Raw genomic sequence first — 17,474 nt, forward strand, 5'->3', positions numbered from 1 at the left:
AAAGGTAGACAATAACATCAAAATCTCACACATAAAAAGCACCATCCGAACGTGATCAATGCCAGGCCTGCCTGACTGACTCTTGTGCTGGTGGAATGTAAAAAGCACCCACTACACTCTTGGAGTAGTTGGCGTTAGGAAGGGCATCCAGCTGTAGAAACATTGCCAGATCAGATTGGAGCCTGGTGCAGCAGCTGGCTCTCCAGACCTCAGTCAAACCATCCAACCCATGACAGCATGGAAATCGGACATTAAATGATGATGATGACAATGAATAAATAAACTTTATATTTGGCAGAGTAATTTGAACACTAGAGGGGAAAAATAGAAGTATAGACTGGCCAGTGAATACAAGAATATACAAGAATATGGGACAGTCATGGTTCAAATGTACTTTATAACAGGTTCATTTACTAAGAAGTATCAGATGTAGTATGTAAGAGAGAAGACTGTGCAGATACAGGCATGACTGAGGAGAGTCTGGCAAAAAAGTAAAGAGATCAAAGTGGAAGGAATCTATGGAAGTGATGAAGGCTGATCTCAAGAGATTGACCTTCACCAAGGACATGATAAGACTTAGATTAATCATGAGCCCCAGGGCTCATAGGGCCAGTTTCATTAGTTTATAAGTAACTTAGAATGGGACACTGATCAGTCGAAGGGTTAACTTCCCAGCTACTGACAGAACTCATCTATGACTGAGTAAATTGGAGTGACATGAAATGAAGCATTTTACTCAAGAACACAAAGCACTACCTGATCCAGAAATTGAAACTATGATTTTACACTTATGAGTACAGCAACCTAACTTCTAAGGGATGCATCATGATGATTATGATATATCATATGATGCATGTATAATAACAACGAAAAAAAAAAATAGCAAAGGATCAAAGGTCTTTCCCAGTTTACCAGATTCTTGAGATTATATATTCTGTACTATCCACCTGGATGGGACACCAGTCTGTCACAGGGTTACTTCTTTTTGCCAGCTGGGTGAACTGGTCCAGGAACTGAAACCACAAGTGCTACACTAAGTACTCAACATAATATACACTATATGTAATGAGTACCTAAAACTATGGGTAATAAAATCCTAGGAAAAAAAAATAACGTGTTTCATATGCATTGACTTATTTAATATTACAATGCATAGAAAAAAGGATGTTTAGCCTTATTTACTGTAATTGCTGGAAAAAGTATATTAAAAATATTTGTGGATCTTAGCAAAAAACATTTAAATGTGACCTTTCAACTTTACTGGTGTAAGCTATAAAAATGCACCTAGAGTAAAGCCAATGTTTTAGAAATCAGGTCATAAAAAAAAAGGTGCATTTTAAACCTGAATAAATGTAGTACATATTTATCTATTACATATTTATACATACACACACATTTGCATAGACACACTTATATACATATGCATGTGTTTGAAGCATTTGACGACTTGAAGCATTTGACGAACTTGAAGCATTTGACGAAATAGAAGGGGATATAGCATCATACAACGTGGAAGACAATTGGAGATTTCTGCGGGACAACCTGTTGAGAGGGACCGACCAGATCTATGGCTGGTGTAAAGTCCCCTCTCGACCCAGAGTAACATGGTGGTGGAACAAGGAGGTAGACAGGGCTGGAGATGCCACTACAATAGATTGCTTAATAAAGAGAATGAATGGGAGAAAGAGAGCCTGCCGTATGTTGACCCAACAGAGGGACCAGCTATCCGAGTTGATAGTACCAGGCTAGATAAAGCAATTAAGAGTATGAAGACAGGGAAAGCCCCCGGCCCATCAGGAATCACTGCAGAGATGCTCAAAACATCTGGCAGTGTTGGCTACAGCCTAGTCACCCGTATTACGAACCAGGTGATACACGAACGAGTCATACCCAATGATTGGTGTAGCAGCACCATAGTCAACTGCTACAAAGGTAAAGGTGACGCTTTAGATACAAATAATTACAGAGGCATCAAGTTGTTAGATCAGGTTATGAAAGTTACGGAGAGGGTCATAGCCCAACTAATTAGGGAGCGAATCAATTTAGATGAGATGCAGTTTGGGTTCGTGCCAGGTAAAAGCACTACTGATGCCATATTTCTAGTAAGACAGCTGCAGGAGAAATACCTAGCCAAGGATAAACCTCTGTACCTGGCTTTCGTTGACATGGAGAAAGCCTTTGACAGGGTACCCCGCTCCCTTATCTGGTGGTCAATGAGGAAACTTGGGATAGAAGAATGGTTAGTGAGAGCTGTGCGAGGCATGTACAGAGATGCTGCCAGTAAGGTGATGGTTGGAAATGAGTACAGTAATGAATTCCGGGTAGAGGTAGGGGTCCACCAAGGTTCCGTCCTCAGCCCCCTCCTATTTATCATAGTCCTCCAGGTGATCACAGAGGAATTCAAGACAGGTTGCCCCTGGGAGCTCCTCTATGCTGATGACCTTGCACTAATTGCGGAGTCACTATCAGAACTAGAGGAGAAGTTTCAGGTGTGGAAGCAAGGACTAGAATTGAAGGGCCTTAGAGTCAACCTAGCTAAAACCAAAATCCTAATAAGTAGGAAGGTAGATAAAACACAAACCCCTTCAGGTAGATGACCCTGCTCGATCTGTAGAAAAGGAGCAGGTAGTAACTCTATAAGATGTACCCGGTGCAAGCTATGGACACATAAGAGGTGCAGCATTATCAAAGGCAGGTTAACCAAGAAGTTAGTTTTTGTATGTGGCAGATGTTCAGGTGCAATAAACACTGTAAACAAACAGGAAACAACTTCTATCTCATTCCAGGGAGAAAAACTAGAGGTAGTCGATAGCTTCCGCTATCTGGGTGACCAAGTTAGTAGTGGGGGTGGGTGTGCTGAAAGTGTAGCTGCTAGAATAAGAATAGCCTGGGCAAAGTTTAGAGAGCTCTTACCTCTGCTGACGACAAAGGGACTCTCACTCAGAGTAAAAAGCAGACTGTATAACGCATGTGTACGAACAGCCATGCTACATGGCAGTGAAACATGGGCTGTAACTGCTGAGGACATGCGTAAGCTCACAAGGAATGAAGCCAGTATGCTCCGTTGGATGTGTAATGTCAGTGTGCATACCCATCAGAGTGTAAGTATCTTGAGAGAAAAGCTGAACATAAGAAGCATCAGTTGTGGTGTGCAAGAGAGACGATTGCGCTGGTATGAACATGTGGTGAGAATGGATGAGGATAGCTGCGTGAAAAAGTGCCACACCCTAACAGTTGAGGGAACCCGTGGAAGAGGTAGGCCCAGGAAGACCTGGTCTGAGGTGGTGAGGCAAGACCTTCGAACATTGGGCCTCACCGAGGCGATGACTACTGACAGAGACCTTTGGAAATGTGCTGTGCATGAGAAGACCCGGCAAGCCAAGTGAGATCGTTGCCAGTGCCCCTGGACTGGCTCCTGTGCAGGTGGCACATAAAAGACACCATTTTGAGCATGGCCGTTGCCAGTACTACCTGACTGGCCTTCGTACGGGTGACACGTAAAAGCACCCACTACACTCTGAGTGGTTGGCGTTAGGAAGGGCATCCAGCTGTAGAAACTGCCAAATTAGATTGGAGCCTGGTGTTGCCATCCGGTTTCACCAGTCCTCAGTCAAATTGTCCAACCCATGCTAGCATGGAAAGCGGATGTTAAACGATGATGATGATGATGATGATATATATATATATACACACGCACAAACAGACAGACAGACATCTTATACAGAAACAGTCCATCTTATTTGGTACTTCATTGATTAAAACAAGGATTCCAGTTGATTTGATCAACAAAACAGCCTACTCGTGAAATTAATGTGTGAATGGCTCAGCACTCCACAGACACGCATACCGTTAATTTATTTCACAGGGAGATTCAACAAGATACAGAATGTGACAATGTTGCCCTTTTGAAATACAAGTAACTACTCATTTTTGCCAGCTGAGTGGACTGGAGCAACATGAAATAAAATGTCTTGCTCAAGGACACAATACACTGCTGGGAATCGAACTCATGAACCTCTGATCAGGAGCCGAATACCCTAACCACTAAGCTACATGCCTTCCATCTTAAAATCCACGGATACACCACTGAAGTCTTTGCCGTCATACAGCATACATAACTCTGTTGTTTGACTTTTTGATGGGGTATCAATAGAGAGTATTAAAGTTAATGAAATATTCCACTCAATGTACTATTGCTGTTTATGCAATTATTTATATTCTCATAGGTATTTATTTATACTGTGGTGAAGTAGACTATCTGAGAGTTATGTCTTAGCCATTGACATAACAGAAGTATTATGAACTAGATACAAATGTTCCAAAACTTCTGTCTGGTTATCTGGTAATCTGCTCTCCCTCCCTCTCTCATACACATACATATTCACATATTTACTCTTACACCTAAAGATCCTAGATAGCAACTCTAATACTTATAGGAAACCATAATATAGATGTGATGTTTTGCTCTCACACAAACACTTTTTACATTAATGGAACAGAAAATATTTAGAAAGAGAACCAAAAAATAAATAAATGAAGCTGCTATTAATAAAGGAAGCCATATATTGGAAAACTTTTAAATATTTTCTTTATCTTTATCAGTAAATCCAGTTGAAAATGTTATGACAGCTCTTACTCCTCCAGCTCACTCATTTATGTAGGCATTCCTGTATGCACACACAGATACACAGACACATATACAGCCACATGCACATACAGCCACACAGTGAAAAAAAAAAAAAAAACATGAAAATCATACTTTAAAGTGAATGTTGTTTTTAAAAATATGCTTCACTAACAGTCAGCTTCAAATTCTGTTTAGAGATAGGAAACTAACCAAATATGATACTCCTGCAGTGTAATGCTCCCACTCTCTGATGATAATAATAACTTCAATAATAATTCCATTTCACATTCTTTTTGTTTTTCTATCCCCACCTCCATACACATACACTCACACATTCAATCTTTTCTTTGAATCTCTTTGTTGATATTTAATTTCTCATACTCAGTCATTATTCAATATCTCATACTCAATCACCCAGTCATTGTTCAGTTTCTTACTGAGTCACTCAGACATTATGCAATTTCTCACACTCAATCAGTCATTATTCAATTTCTCAAATTCAGTTGCTATTCAATTTCTCACACTCAATCACTCGGTCATCATTTAGTTTCTCACACTCAGTCACTATTCAAGTTCTTAAACTCAATCACTCAATCATTATGCAATTTCTTACTCAGTCGTTATTAAATATTTTATACTCAAACACACAGTCAATATTCAATTTCTCACTAAGTTATTATTCAATTTCTCACACTGTCATTATTCAGTTTCAAACATTCACTTACTCACTGAGTCACTATTCAATTTCTTATTCAGTCCGTCATTTTTCAATTTCTCATTCTCAGTCACTATTCCATTTCTCACTGTCACTCAGATATCGTTGAATATCTCAATCACTCGGCCATCATTCAATTTCTCACTGCGTCACTCAGATGTTGTTCATTTTCTCCCACCTATTCACTGTCATTATTCAATTTCTTGCTCAATCACTCAGTCATTATTTATTCATAGTGATTTCTTCATTATTACTGAAAAACATTTATAACTAAATTCCTTTCCCTTCACAGGGCAAACAGAGTTATTAGAACAGAAGACAAAATATTTGCATGGCTATGTGGTTAAGAAGTCAGTGTCCCAGCCAAGTAGTTTCAGGCTCAGCTCCACTCCATGGCACTTCGGGCAAGTGTCATCCATTTTAACCTCAGGCTGCTTAAAACCTCATGAGTGAATTTGTAGACAGAAACTATCTATAAATAATCGTAATAGGACACTTAGCTTAATTGTACAGCATGCTTAACTGGTGGTTGAGCGGTATAGGTTTGATCTCTTGTAGCAGCTTGCTATCCAGTTTTTTCTGTCTAACTCATGCCAGCAAAGAAAACAGACGTTAAAGGATGATGAAGCTGAAAGGAGCCCATCATATGCACTTATGTGCATTGTGCTCTACAATAGTCACTACAAGCAGTATTGTTATTGTTGTCCATTCACTTCATGCCTTCACAGATGTATGAAATATAAAAACTCCTTACTTGAAAACAGGTAAGGGTTATGGATAGGTAGTGTGTCCAGTTAGGTGATTTTCATTTAATCATGTTTCTTACATCCAGACAAGCTTTCCGCAATATCAGAGAACATATCCTATACAGTAATCCCTTGACGTTCCAAAACCCTGCCACAATAAGTCAAAATCCGAAGTAAAAACAGTACTGTACTGTATATTTTTTAAAACTATTTTTATATATTTAAGCTTTTATAAACTCTCCCCACACTCTTAGGAGTTTTGTTTCCCATACAGTATGTGTGATTCTTTGTTTACTCATCTAGGTACACTAAGTATTTTCTTTTAATATATTTTAATTAATGTGTTATATAGTGTAGTACTGTGCTGTATTTTTATCTATTAATTTATTAATTTTTAAGCATGAAAATGCTTATTTTACCACCGAAATAATTAGAATCTAAAAAATATGAATACCTATCGGCCACAGAAACCCACAATATACTGAGGAGTCAGCAATACAAATTTACATATTGTGGTGCGATGGAGGAAGAAGACAACAAGAAGCAAAAGGACAGAATGAAGCGTTGGACCGTACCTTGCCGACCGCAGCGGGGTACACGATCGCTCCTAATCAGAACACGTCTTTCTCGTAACGTCGCTGTTTTCTCACTGGCCCCACGTGCTAGCCTTCGACCGCGTGTCGCCGACTTCCGATCTGACCCTTCCGGTCTGGCTTCACCTCTGTTTGCCTCACCCCTCTCCACCTCAACACATAGCTCATCACAGCCCATAACACCACACGCCCCCCTGATCTATAGATCATTCAACCGGCTCTACCACTCACTCCTCGCTCCCGAACTACCTTAATTGGTTTCATAATCAGCCAACCAGGGAGGAGGGTACCGCTCCCTCTGTGGTCGCACAGCGACCCCGGGACTGGCCTGAGTTCCTGGCGCGCTGCCTTCATCATCTTGCCTACTGCTGCTGTCTTCATCATCCTGCCCACTGCAGCTGGTTCCATCCTCTAAAGCACTGACAATCTTCCGCACATCCAAAACATGGCGTGGCATACCATCGACTGAGACGTTGTTCTTCAAATTGATGGAGGTTATAGTTCCTTTCCCCCATTGTGATGTGCACCTTGCATTTGGGGGTTTTACCCAAACTTCTTCCCCGATCTGCACGAAGGCGTGCTCTTCTCCCCGGAGTCGCATTGATGCAATACACGGGTGCCTCCACTCGTACCTGAATATTGCCCTGTGTGGCACCGACTCCTCAGCCTGTCCTGACCTGGGCGACATATTGTACCAAAATACGGCCTCAATTAGCGAAATGCGACCCCTCTCTGCCATGGTCTTGATGGTACGATGATGCCTTTCCACCACTCCATTTCCACTTGGCCGGTATGCCGCCCTGAAGAAGCGGCTGACCTGCCACCTGTCAAGCATTTCTTTCAGCGCCTCCGAGCGAAATGCAGTGCCATTATCCAGCAGCAGCTCATCCACGGGGCCTCGTTCTAGGAATATCCCATTTAACACTCCTGCGATTTCCTCTGCAGTCCCCGTCTTCATCTCCCGCCATATGGCCATCCGCCCCGGTCCGCAGTCAACCATTGAGAGGTACGTCCCCTGCCGGTAGTGTGTTATGTCCACTGCCAGTCGTTTCTAGTTGTGGGCCACTGGAATACTTCCCGCCTCATGTACGCCCGGAGCAGGGTCAATAGATTGGCACCTGTCACAGCTGCTAACCACTCTCTGCACGCTCCGCCTCGTTACCTCGGAGTCAACTTTCCTGGCGAGGAACAATGTCCTGTCCACTCCCATGTGATGCATGGTATGCAGTCTCCTCAACTCCGAGTCACTCAGACAGCATACTGCAGCCACAGCCCGCTCCGCATCCTCTGGCACCTGCAACCAAGCTCGCTTTACCCTGGTTAGGACGTCTGCCCTGTTCTTTTCGGAAGGCACAAAGATTACGCTCAGCTCCAGATCAAACTCAGCGGTTAGCTCCTGCAATATTCCCAATCGGCGCTTTACCAGCATCTCCACAGCCCCTTTGGTTCGCACCCTCCGCTCATCAGTGAGGACTGTCGTCACCCAACCAAGCACAGTGGCCGAATCGGTTCTAATCTCGATGGTGCACAGCCCCCACTTCAAGGCCAGGTTCACCCCCTTCAGCACGGCATCCAACTCTGCCACGTTGATATGGTTTCAGTCATCCATCTTCCACCACGGTGCCTCCCATTTCCAAGACGACCCCTATTGCGATGCTACTGGCGTCACACCAAACAATCCCACTCGTTGATTTGGGAACATACCAACTGCCCCTCACTGGATCCTCTGCTCTCACTCTGACCAAGACTTCCTGCATCATGTCGGTCGTTTTCTCCCCAACTCTGTCATTCCACTTTGCTCCTTCGGCTCGTCTCTTGATGAAGCTACATGCTGTCCGAAGCCATCCTGCAACCGGGTAATGTCCCACCAGCTTCCCGCACACCGAGAACAGTTCCCGCCTACTCACGCTGGTGCCCAGTTCAGGGATCTCGTTTCCTCTCCGGAACACCAGCTCGCCCGATCTGTCTTTTTGTAGCTTCAGCCCCAGCGCAGCTCCCCCCACCATTGACTCAGGCGGCTTCGCAATCAGCCTGAACCTCTCCAGGTGTCTCACTACCTCGGTGGCTGGCACTACAGTCTCGTCAACCAAAATGTCGTCGATGTAGGAACTGGTGGCCTTCCTTATCCTCTCCTCTTTCCCTAGGACGGATTTGAGCACCATCACCATAATTTTCGGAGCAGAATTCAGCCCAAAACCCAGCCTGGTTAAACAGTACATCCGGCCCTTGTACCGCACCAGCTGGTATCGCCACAGCTTGTCACTCACACGGAGCTGCAAATATGCCGACTTCAAGTCGACGATCGTCGCTGCCTTGGTCGACTGTCTCCACACACGTAACGTCTCACCGCAAACGTCCGTTGCCTCGCCTCCCGTGTGGCACGATATATGGTCGTTCAGCTCCCTAAAGTCCAGCACCGGTCTGACTTTTCCTTTCGTCGGCTGCACCACCGCCATCAGAGGCAGCACTCCACTCACCACCTCCTCTTTCCACGGGACAAGGACTCCTTCCTTGATCCATCTCTCTACCTCCTCGTCGAACTCGATGCCGGCGTGACCTTTCAACGTATGCTGGTAGCAGCTCACCCTGTTCTTTAGCAGTGGGGGCTCGTCCTTCCATCGCCACTCTATCGTCCACCTCCGACCATCAAACGCCGCCTGAAAATCTTTGTCTTCGATGGTGTAAGCGGCGCTGTCCTCGACGGGGCTCTGCTCTCCCTGGCGGTCCCCACTCACGGCGCACGACGCCCCCACGCTTCCGAACGTGACCTCATCTCCTGCAATCCTAACGCCACCAAGACGGTTGATGGTTTCCATCCCCAACACCACATCAATCTCATCCACCAAGCGCCCAACTACAATTGCTTGCAGCGTTAGCTTTGCTCCCTGCACCTCAATCTGCATGTCAGTAATGCCTTCACAGTGTACCTCTCTTCCGTCGACTGCCCTCACACTGCTTTCTACACTCCACGTCTACCACTCCCGGAGTCATCAGGGTCGTTGTACAGCCCGTGTCCACAAGGGCACGCAACATCTTCCCATCCACTAGCACATCAACAACGGGTAGAAAAATTTGCACCATGAATGATCTGAAAGGGAGACCGCTGGCGCAGTAGTCTCCCTTAGACCGTTTCCCTGCAGACATTTGGTGGCTATATGCCCTGTTTCACGACAACGGTAGCAGATGACATCAGTCTTAGGTAACTTACAGTCTCGCACCATGTGCGGGCCCTGACACCGGAAACACTGACCTTTGAACGGACGCGCACGTTCCTTGTTTGACCCCTCTCCGCCACTCCTTGGCCGGCCACCTTTTGCTGTCGCCACTGCTACCAGTGGTGACGACCTACAACAGGAAACTAACATACGAGCTCTCGATATTATATCCGCCATGGGCATGGTACTTACGTCCGGCAGTTTCTGCAATTCGACCGACAGGTGGTCAGGAGACCCAGTCACAAACGCCAACTTTACCGTTTGATCCAGTGATTCTCCCTCGTACCCCGCCAGTCTAGCCAACCTCCTAAGTTCGTTGGCAAACACGTCAACCTGTTCGACGGTCCACCTCGCTCTCCCCAGGTGAGCGTACGCCTCGAACATCCCTTCTGCGAAGGCCTCCATCAAGCGGATTTCTATCTTCTCCGCGCTAACTTGGTCCCTCTCTTCCATCTCTAAAAATAGCGCCAACGCTGGACCATCTAAGTAGAGCGGTAGAAAACTTGCCAAGTCGCATATTCCCTGGAGCTTCGTGACTAGCTTCATCTTCTTTAGCCATGCGACTACATCCGTGTCGCCGCAAAACGGCTTAATTATGTCACTAGCAATCCTGACTACACTCATAATTTTTTTTTTTCTTCTTATGGGCCAAAATAGCTTGTGGTGCGATGGAGGAAGAAGACAACAAGAAGCAAAAGGACAGAATGAAGCGTTGGACCTTACTTTGCCGACCGCAGAGGGGTACACGATCGCTCCTAATCAGAACAAGTCTTTCTTGTAACGTCACTGTTTTCTCACTGGTCCTACGTGCTAGTCTTCGACCGCGTGTCGCCGACTTCCGATCTGACCCTTCCGGTCTGGCTTCACCTCTGTTTGCCTCACCCCTCTCCACCTCAACACATAGCTAGTCACAGCCCATAACACCACACATATATTAACCAGAAATATCTGCAACGTATTGAGGGCGCAATAGGTGAACTGCAATATGGCGAATGATTACTGTATACTGAAGTACAAATTTCACCCCAAGAAGTGACAAATGGATGCATAACATTGACAAGCTCCCAAATAAGGCAAAACATGTCACTCTCATGAGTCATAGCTGATATGATGCTCACCTTAATTCAATATACATTATACTTCTAACACAACATATCTATGAAGAGTTTTTATCTCAGAAAAAAAGTACATCATCATGCCTTTCAACAGTATGTATACATTTACTACAATACATATGGTAATTTAATGCCTCAATAAACTATGCAAACATTAAAAAAAACAAAAAAACAAATTGAACAAAATTTGTTGCGACTCCTTTCTGCACTGGGTTCAATCCCTACCAAAATCTACATTGTCTTCTATCCCTTCAGAGTAGACAAAAATATGGTACCAGTCCATAGTGTCATATGAGACGCCTTGCATTCTGTGTTCTTGTGTCCAGTTTCACACCATTACATGGCTCCATATTTTTTTTCTAACTTGCTGTGTCTGGAGGAATGGTTACAGTGACCAAGACCTTTGCAGGCCCTTTGACACTCTTGAGCTTGATATCATCGACCTTTCTGTTACTATATTTCTGAGGGAACACATTGCTTTTTTTCATTTTTTAATTGATTTTGTATATAATGAAGAGTTTATTAAAATAACTATCATTATTTTGATGGAAGGTTTCAATTCCATTCACTGACAATAGGCACAAATAGCCCAAAACCATTTGTTCTGGTGATTCTGTCATCTGCTAGAAGACAGTAGGGGTTTGATTCCCTGCTTGCAATATACACCAGGTGCAGATTGCATCACTAACCAGCTGGAGGAGGCTCTTCCTGGGGTTAAAAATGGTAGTATCATCAAACAGCCATATTGAAGTGGTGATAAACATTACTTCTCAGTATACTTACTACTTTCACGTTTTACTGAGATTTTCTAACTAGCCACTTTGCTTGTTTCAATCCAGATCATGTTAAAAAAAGAATTTTATTTCATAGAACAAGGGGTAATCCTAGGAGGATTAATACCAAAAGAGTTAATGTTCTGTGGTTGCAGTTAACAGAGTTTACTCTATACAAGCATTCAAACAAGATACCTGATCTAAGATAACTTCTTTCCTTCTACCTGTTGGAATCCCTTAAAAAAAAAAAAATTAAAAGGATCACAAATGCTGTCCTTTTCTCTATGACTAAGGAAGGTTAAAAACTTTTTTTAAATGAAATAAAAACTACAACACTTCCCACTCAATTAATCTACAGTTGTTTGCTTATACAATCAATACCTCAGACCTCACGTCTCACTAAAAAATTCCAGCTTTGGTGGGGAGTTTTCCTTCCTTTAATTCCACTCCTACAAATAAATGTTATTTTGTTGTAGTTGTTATAGTCATTGACCTTTCCAAGTATCAGTGTTCTTTTTTGACACCACTGCATACATCTCTATTTTTCATTATAACAGCCATTATCCCACCACCTGAACTGGATGTCACAAGCTGTACTAGATTCAGTAGCTAAGCCCTGGATTGAGAAGGTGGGCTGAGGTGGGTTCAAAAGTATGCATGTCTCAGAGAGACTTTGCTCTTTCTCATATGGATCTCGTGACAACAGGATTGGCCAGCCAAGGATTTTCACTACCACAATCATTTAATTCCTAAAATGCCCCCCTCCTAGCTTCTCTAATTTGAATTCCTTGGACTACTGCACCTGGGTGTCATTAAAGAGGCAGTGGTCCTCAGTGCCAAAGACTCATTAGAGTCTGCTGTCATGAACATAAAATGAACAGGGGCCATCATTAAGGCCAAACAGATTTGTTGAATGCCCTACATTTTGTTGATGTGTCTAACATGTGTGTGTGTGTGTTTCCAAGAATATGTTTTCTTATTTGTTTTTTTAAATTTGGTTTGTTCTCAATTGCCAGGCACACCCTACATAAGTACATACACATATATAGTCATAAGAATACTGCTTTGTGCTTATGTAAGTATACATATACACAGGAAAGTATATACACATACAAGCATGTCTGTATATAACATTCATTACATATAACTACAATGCCCCAATTGTTATGTATCAATTGTTGAAATGCTAAAGAACAAGACACCATTACTGAGGTTAACCCAGTTAAAGAATTTCTAGTTTAGATCTAGTGAACAAGGAAGGAATGAGGACTAGTGTCAGCAAAGTGAGTAAAAATAGGGCAACAGGGCTCGGTTTGTTAAATTCCTTACTGAGCTATTGTTTGGCTGCTAACCCTTACCCATTTTTCAAGTAAGAAATTTAAAAGAAAAACAATTCAACTGCCTTCAGAAGTACAGGGTTAGTGAACAATTTGCAGATGGAGAATGTTAAACTACACCATTTGTAGTTCAACACTTTCATGAGAAAGTGCAGAACACACACACACACACATCCATATACACCTACATCTATTTGTGGGTGTGTGAGACTTCATTGCTGTTTCTGTCAACCAATTTCATTCAAAAAGCACAAATCAACCTGAAGCTACGGTAGAAGACAGTGGCTCAAAATGTCATGGAGTGAGATAGAAAGCAAGTCCATGTGGTAACAAAGCAAATCTGAATCCACATGGCCATGTTTGTACCTGTTGTACCCAAAGAATACAACAGCTCAAATCAAGCTGCATCTTAGACCAAGGAGAGATAGGGTTGTCTTGAAAAATCAATTTTAGGATGGGATACAAGGCTGTGGAGTCAAAATAAAAAAACTGACTCTTATTCCTCTACTATTAACACCTCCAACAGACTCCTCTATATGTAGAATTAAGTAATTGTGGTTTAAATATCTCATAAATCATATGCATGCACTTGTACTTTGAGTAGGCCTGTATGTTATAACTGGTTTATATTAAAGAATAAAGATATTGTGAATTGGAGTCAGTATAATTTTGCCGACTCCAACTCCAGCTATCCCTTAATTGTTTCCAACTCCGACTCCACAGCACTGGTAGAATAGCAATGAAAGAGATCCACTTTGAATCACAAACTTGGCTTACCAGAAAAAAAAATACCTACCTTTATTCTGTAGAGTGCTTAATCAAAACAATAATAATGATTTCAAATTTTGGCACAAGGTCAGCAATTTTAAAGAGAAAGGATAAGTCAATTACATCAACCCCAGATTAGGTTGGTACTTTATTTTACCAACGCCAAAAAGTTGAAAAGCAAAATTGACTAATGGGATTTGAACTCAGAATATAAAAAAAAAAATAAATACCAGAGCACTAACTAATTTTCCACCACTAATTAATCTGCCAATCAACTGTGATAGTAATAGTAGTTTCAAATTTTGATCAAGGCCAGCAATTTTAGGAGGAGGGTTAAGTCAAGTGCATGTACATCAACTCCAAAGAGCTGTAAGAAATGCCACTAAGCATCCAGTGTACTAATGATTCTGCCAGTTCACCACCTTAATAATAAAAAGCACCATCAAGGTCACCAAGTAACTTGCAAGACAAAGATCCCTCAACTGAGAAGGGCAGAGGTACTCCAGGAGGTGGCTTTTTGCTAGGTGATGACAGAAACAGGTGTCTTATTGTAGAGAATATACATGGTTACCCCAGTAAAGAGAGAGAGAGATGAAAGTAAGAGAGAGCAAGAGAGAAGATGGTGGTGTGCCAGAGCATACATTCAAGGTACAAGGAAGTGAATATAAATGGAATAGTAAAGGATTGCCCAGAGTGCATGCATAACCAGGAAAATAACTTCCTGGATAGGCACAAAGTCAAATTCAGAATTGGGATATTGGAAGGATGAAAGGCAAACTTGACCATAGCAGGATCATAATAATAATCCTTTCTAAAATAGACAGCCAAAAATTTTGAAGGAGGGAGTTAGTTAATTGAAAGGACTCCAGTAACAGACTGGTGCAGGCACGTCTGTGTTCTGGAAACTCTGGTTACAAAACTTGTGAACTACTATTGATTTTAGGGATAAACTCAAATTTTAACAACTTAAACGTTTAATCTGGCCATATTCAGCCCAAATATTCTACTTGTTTTATGCTAAAACCGACTTGATCCAACCTATCACATCTACCCCACAATGTCATTCTCAAAATATACATAGACACCATTGAAATCTTGAAGCTACAAGATGATGTATGATTAAATCAAAACAATGTGAATAAATAAGCAGAGTATTCTGAATGCTAAAGGGTTAAAAACTAAAATGACAATTCACATATTTTTTACTTTGCGGCACTGCCTTGAAAAGAGATCTTGTGAAACGGATTTGAACCACTGATCATAGGATCACAGATATATATAATTTCATACTACAGTCCTCTACTCTACCAACTGAGCTATCATGTGTTTAAACTTACAGGCACAGACATGACACTGTGGTAAGAAGCTTGCTTCTCAACCACATGATTCCAGGTTCAGTCCCACAGCATGGCACCTTGGGCAAATGTCTTCTATTTTAGCCTCTGGCTGATCAAAGCCTTGTGAGTGGATTTGGTAGATGGAAACTGAAAGGAACCCATCGTATGTGTGTGTGTGAGAGAGAGAGAGTGTAAGAGTGTGTGTGTGTGTGTGTGTGGGTGTCTGTCTGTCTGTGTGTCTGTGTCTATGTTGGTTCCCCACCACCATCATTTAGCAACTGGTGCTGGTGTGTTTACATCCCTTTGACTTAGCAGTTTGGCAAAAAAAAAAAAAGACTGACAGAATAAGTACTAAGCTTTAGAAAAAAAAGTATTGGGGTTGAAAATTCTTCCATGCAGTACACCAGCATGGCTGCAGTCTAATGACTGAAACAAGTGAAAGGTAAGATATATTTGGTGCGATACTTTGATATGTTCAGCTTACATTTACCTTTCATCCCTTGAGGGCTGATAAAATAAAGTACCGATCTGGGGTTGCTGAAACCAACCAACTAACCCACCCACTTCCCTCAAAATTGCTGGCCTTGAGCCTAAATTAAAAATTATCATCACTATAATCATGATCATTGCTGCTACAGCTACTGGTCACTACCATAACCATAACTACTTTCAATAGCCCCCTTCAGCAAAACAGTGATAACCATTCTGGTTATTAATAGTACTGCCGCTGCCACCCTTAAAAACAACAACCACCACCACCACCACCACCACCACCACCACAAACATCATTAAAAATGACGACGACCACCACCACCACACCACCATTACTAAAAACACTGCTATCACCACCACTTGTTTTAATTCAATTTAGATTGGCAACTCTTTAGCCTTGAGACTGTGAAAACTAAACAAAAACACCAACAAATGAAAGAAAATAAGCACAAATAAACATCCATTCCTTACCTACAAGAAATTTATTCATCATGACCCAACGTAGAACTGCCTTAGCATCGTTGTAACAAGCAGGAAACTTGTGTTCTGGTGCCAACCGATATTCAACATTCACTACACAACATTCAGCTTTGCTGTAAGAAGAAAAAAAAAAAAGAAATAAATATATACATAAATAAACATACATCATACACAGACATACACACATGTGTGTGTATAATGTAAAAATAAAATTAATTTCACACTAATTTTAGATTTGACTTTTTATTTTACTGCTGCATCAAAGAAGCTCCTACATGGTCACACCACATACTAGAAATAGTAACCAAATATCCCTCAAAATGTACCTAACAGTATTACAAGACAAAAAAAAAAAAAAGATACATTGGGTGATGTAGTCTGAAGTACACTAATCCTGAAAATAGGATGGAATGGTTGTAATTGAAACTAGAATGCTTCTGATCAGTGCCAAATTTGAGCTACACAACAAATGTCTGATGCTTGTATAATGAACAGGACGAGGTTCTTTTTTTTTTGTTTTGTCTTGTTTTCTAATCTTTGATATTTGTACAACATTGTAGCAATTGCATTTAAAGCTGTGTTGTTAGCTTAATATGAATCTTTCTACTCTGAATTCTGATTAAAACTTATTTTCTGTGAACCAGCTAAACTAATGCAATAATTATATATGTGCCTTGCTTACTAATTATAACACAACGAGGAAATGGAAATAGCAATTAGTTTTTACTGTTCAACTTGTAGCTCAGAGATCTGGAACTCTGATACATACATATATATCTTTTACTTTTTCCTGTTGTTGGAATCAGATCATACTGCAGCTCAACTTTGAAGGGTTTTAGTCAAACAAATTGACACCGGAACTTATATTGTTTTGTAAGCCTGGAACTTATTCTATCAATATCTATGCTGAACTGCTAAGTTACAGGAACATAAACAAACTAGCACCTGTTGTCAAGCAGTAGTGGGAGAAAACACAGATAGAGACACTCACACATAAACAGGCTTCTTTCAGTTTCCATCACCTAAACCTGCTCACAAGGATTTGGTCAGCTCAAGAATATAATAAAAACTCTTGTCAACTGAACTCAGGACCATGTAGTTGGGGAGCAAACTTCTTACCACACAGCCACCCCCACATCTATATAATGGATAAGGGAGTTTAGCCATAACCTTATTACAAGGTCGGTCTAGAAAGCCAAAAATGGGCCCTCCAGAATACCTGAATGGTTCTGGCCCACCTCACCCATAAAAAGGGGAAGAAAAAAAACTGAATTTT

At 41.8% G+C, this 17,474-nt stretch overlaps 1 protein-coding gene across 1 annotated transcript in view; it reads right to left on the reverse strand.

Moving 5' to 3' along the window:
• LOC106877203 (uncharacterized) overlaps nucleotides 1–17,474 on the reverse strand; it is a 100,219-nt gene that overhangs the window by 41,535 nt on the left and 41,210 nt on the right. Inside the window, exon 3 of the mRNA XM_089365160.1 lies at nucleotides 16,190–16,311. Within this exon, the coding sequence (XP_089221286.1) occupies nucleotides 16,190–16,311 (122 nt within the window). The remainder of the gene's footprint in view (nucleotides 1–16,189; nucleotides 16,312–17,474) is intronic.

This window comes from Octopus bimaculoides, chromosome Z (genome assembly GCF_046866305.1).
Source record: "Octopus bimaculoides isolate indiv1 chromosome Z, ASM4686630v1, whole genome shotgun sequence".
In the NCBI taxonomy this organism is placed as follows: Eukaryota; Metazoa; Mollusca; class Cephalopoda; order Octopoda; family Octopodidae; genus Octopus; species Octopus bimaculoides.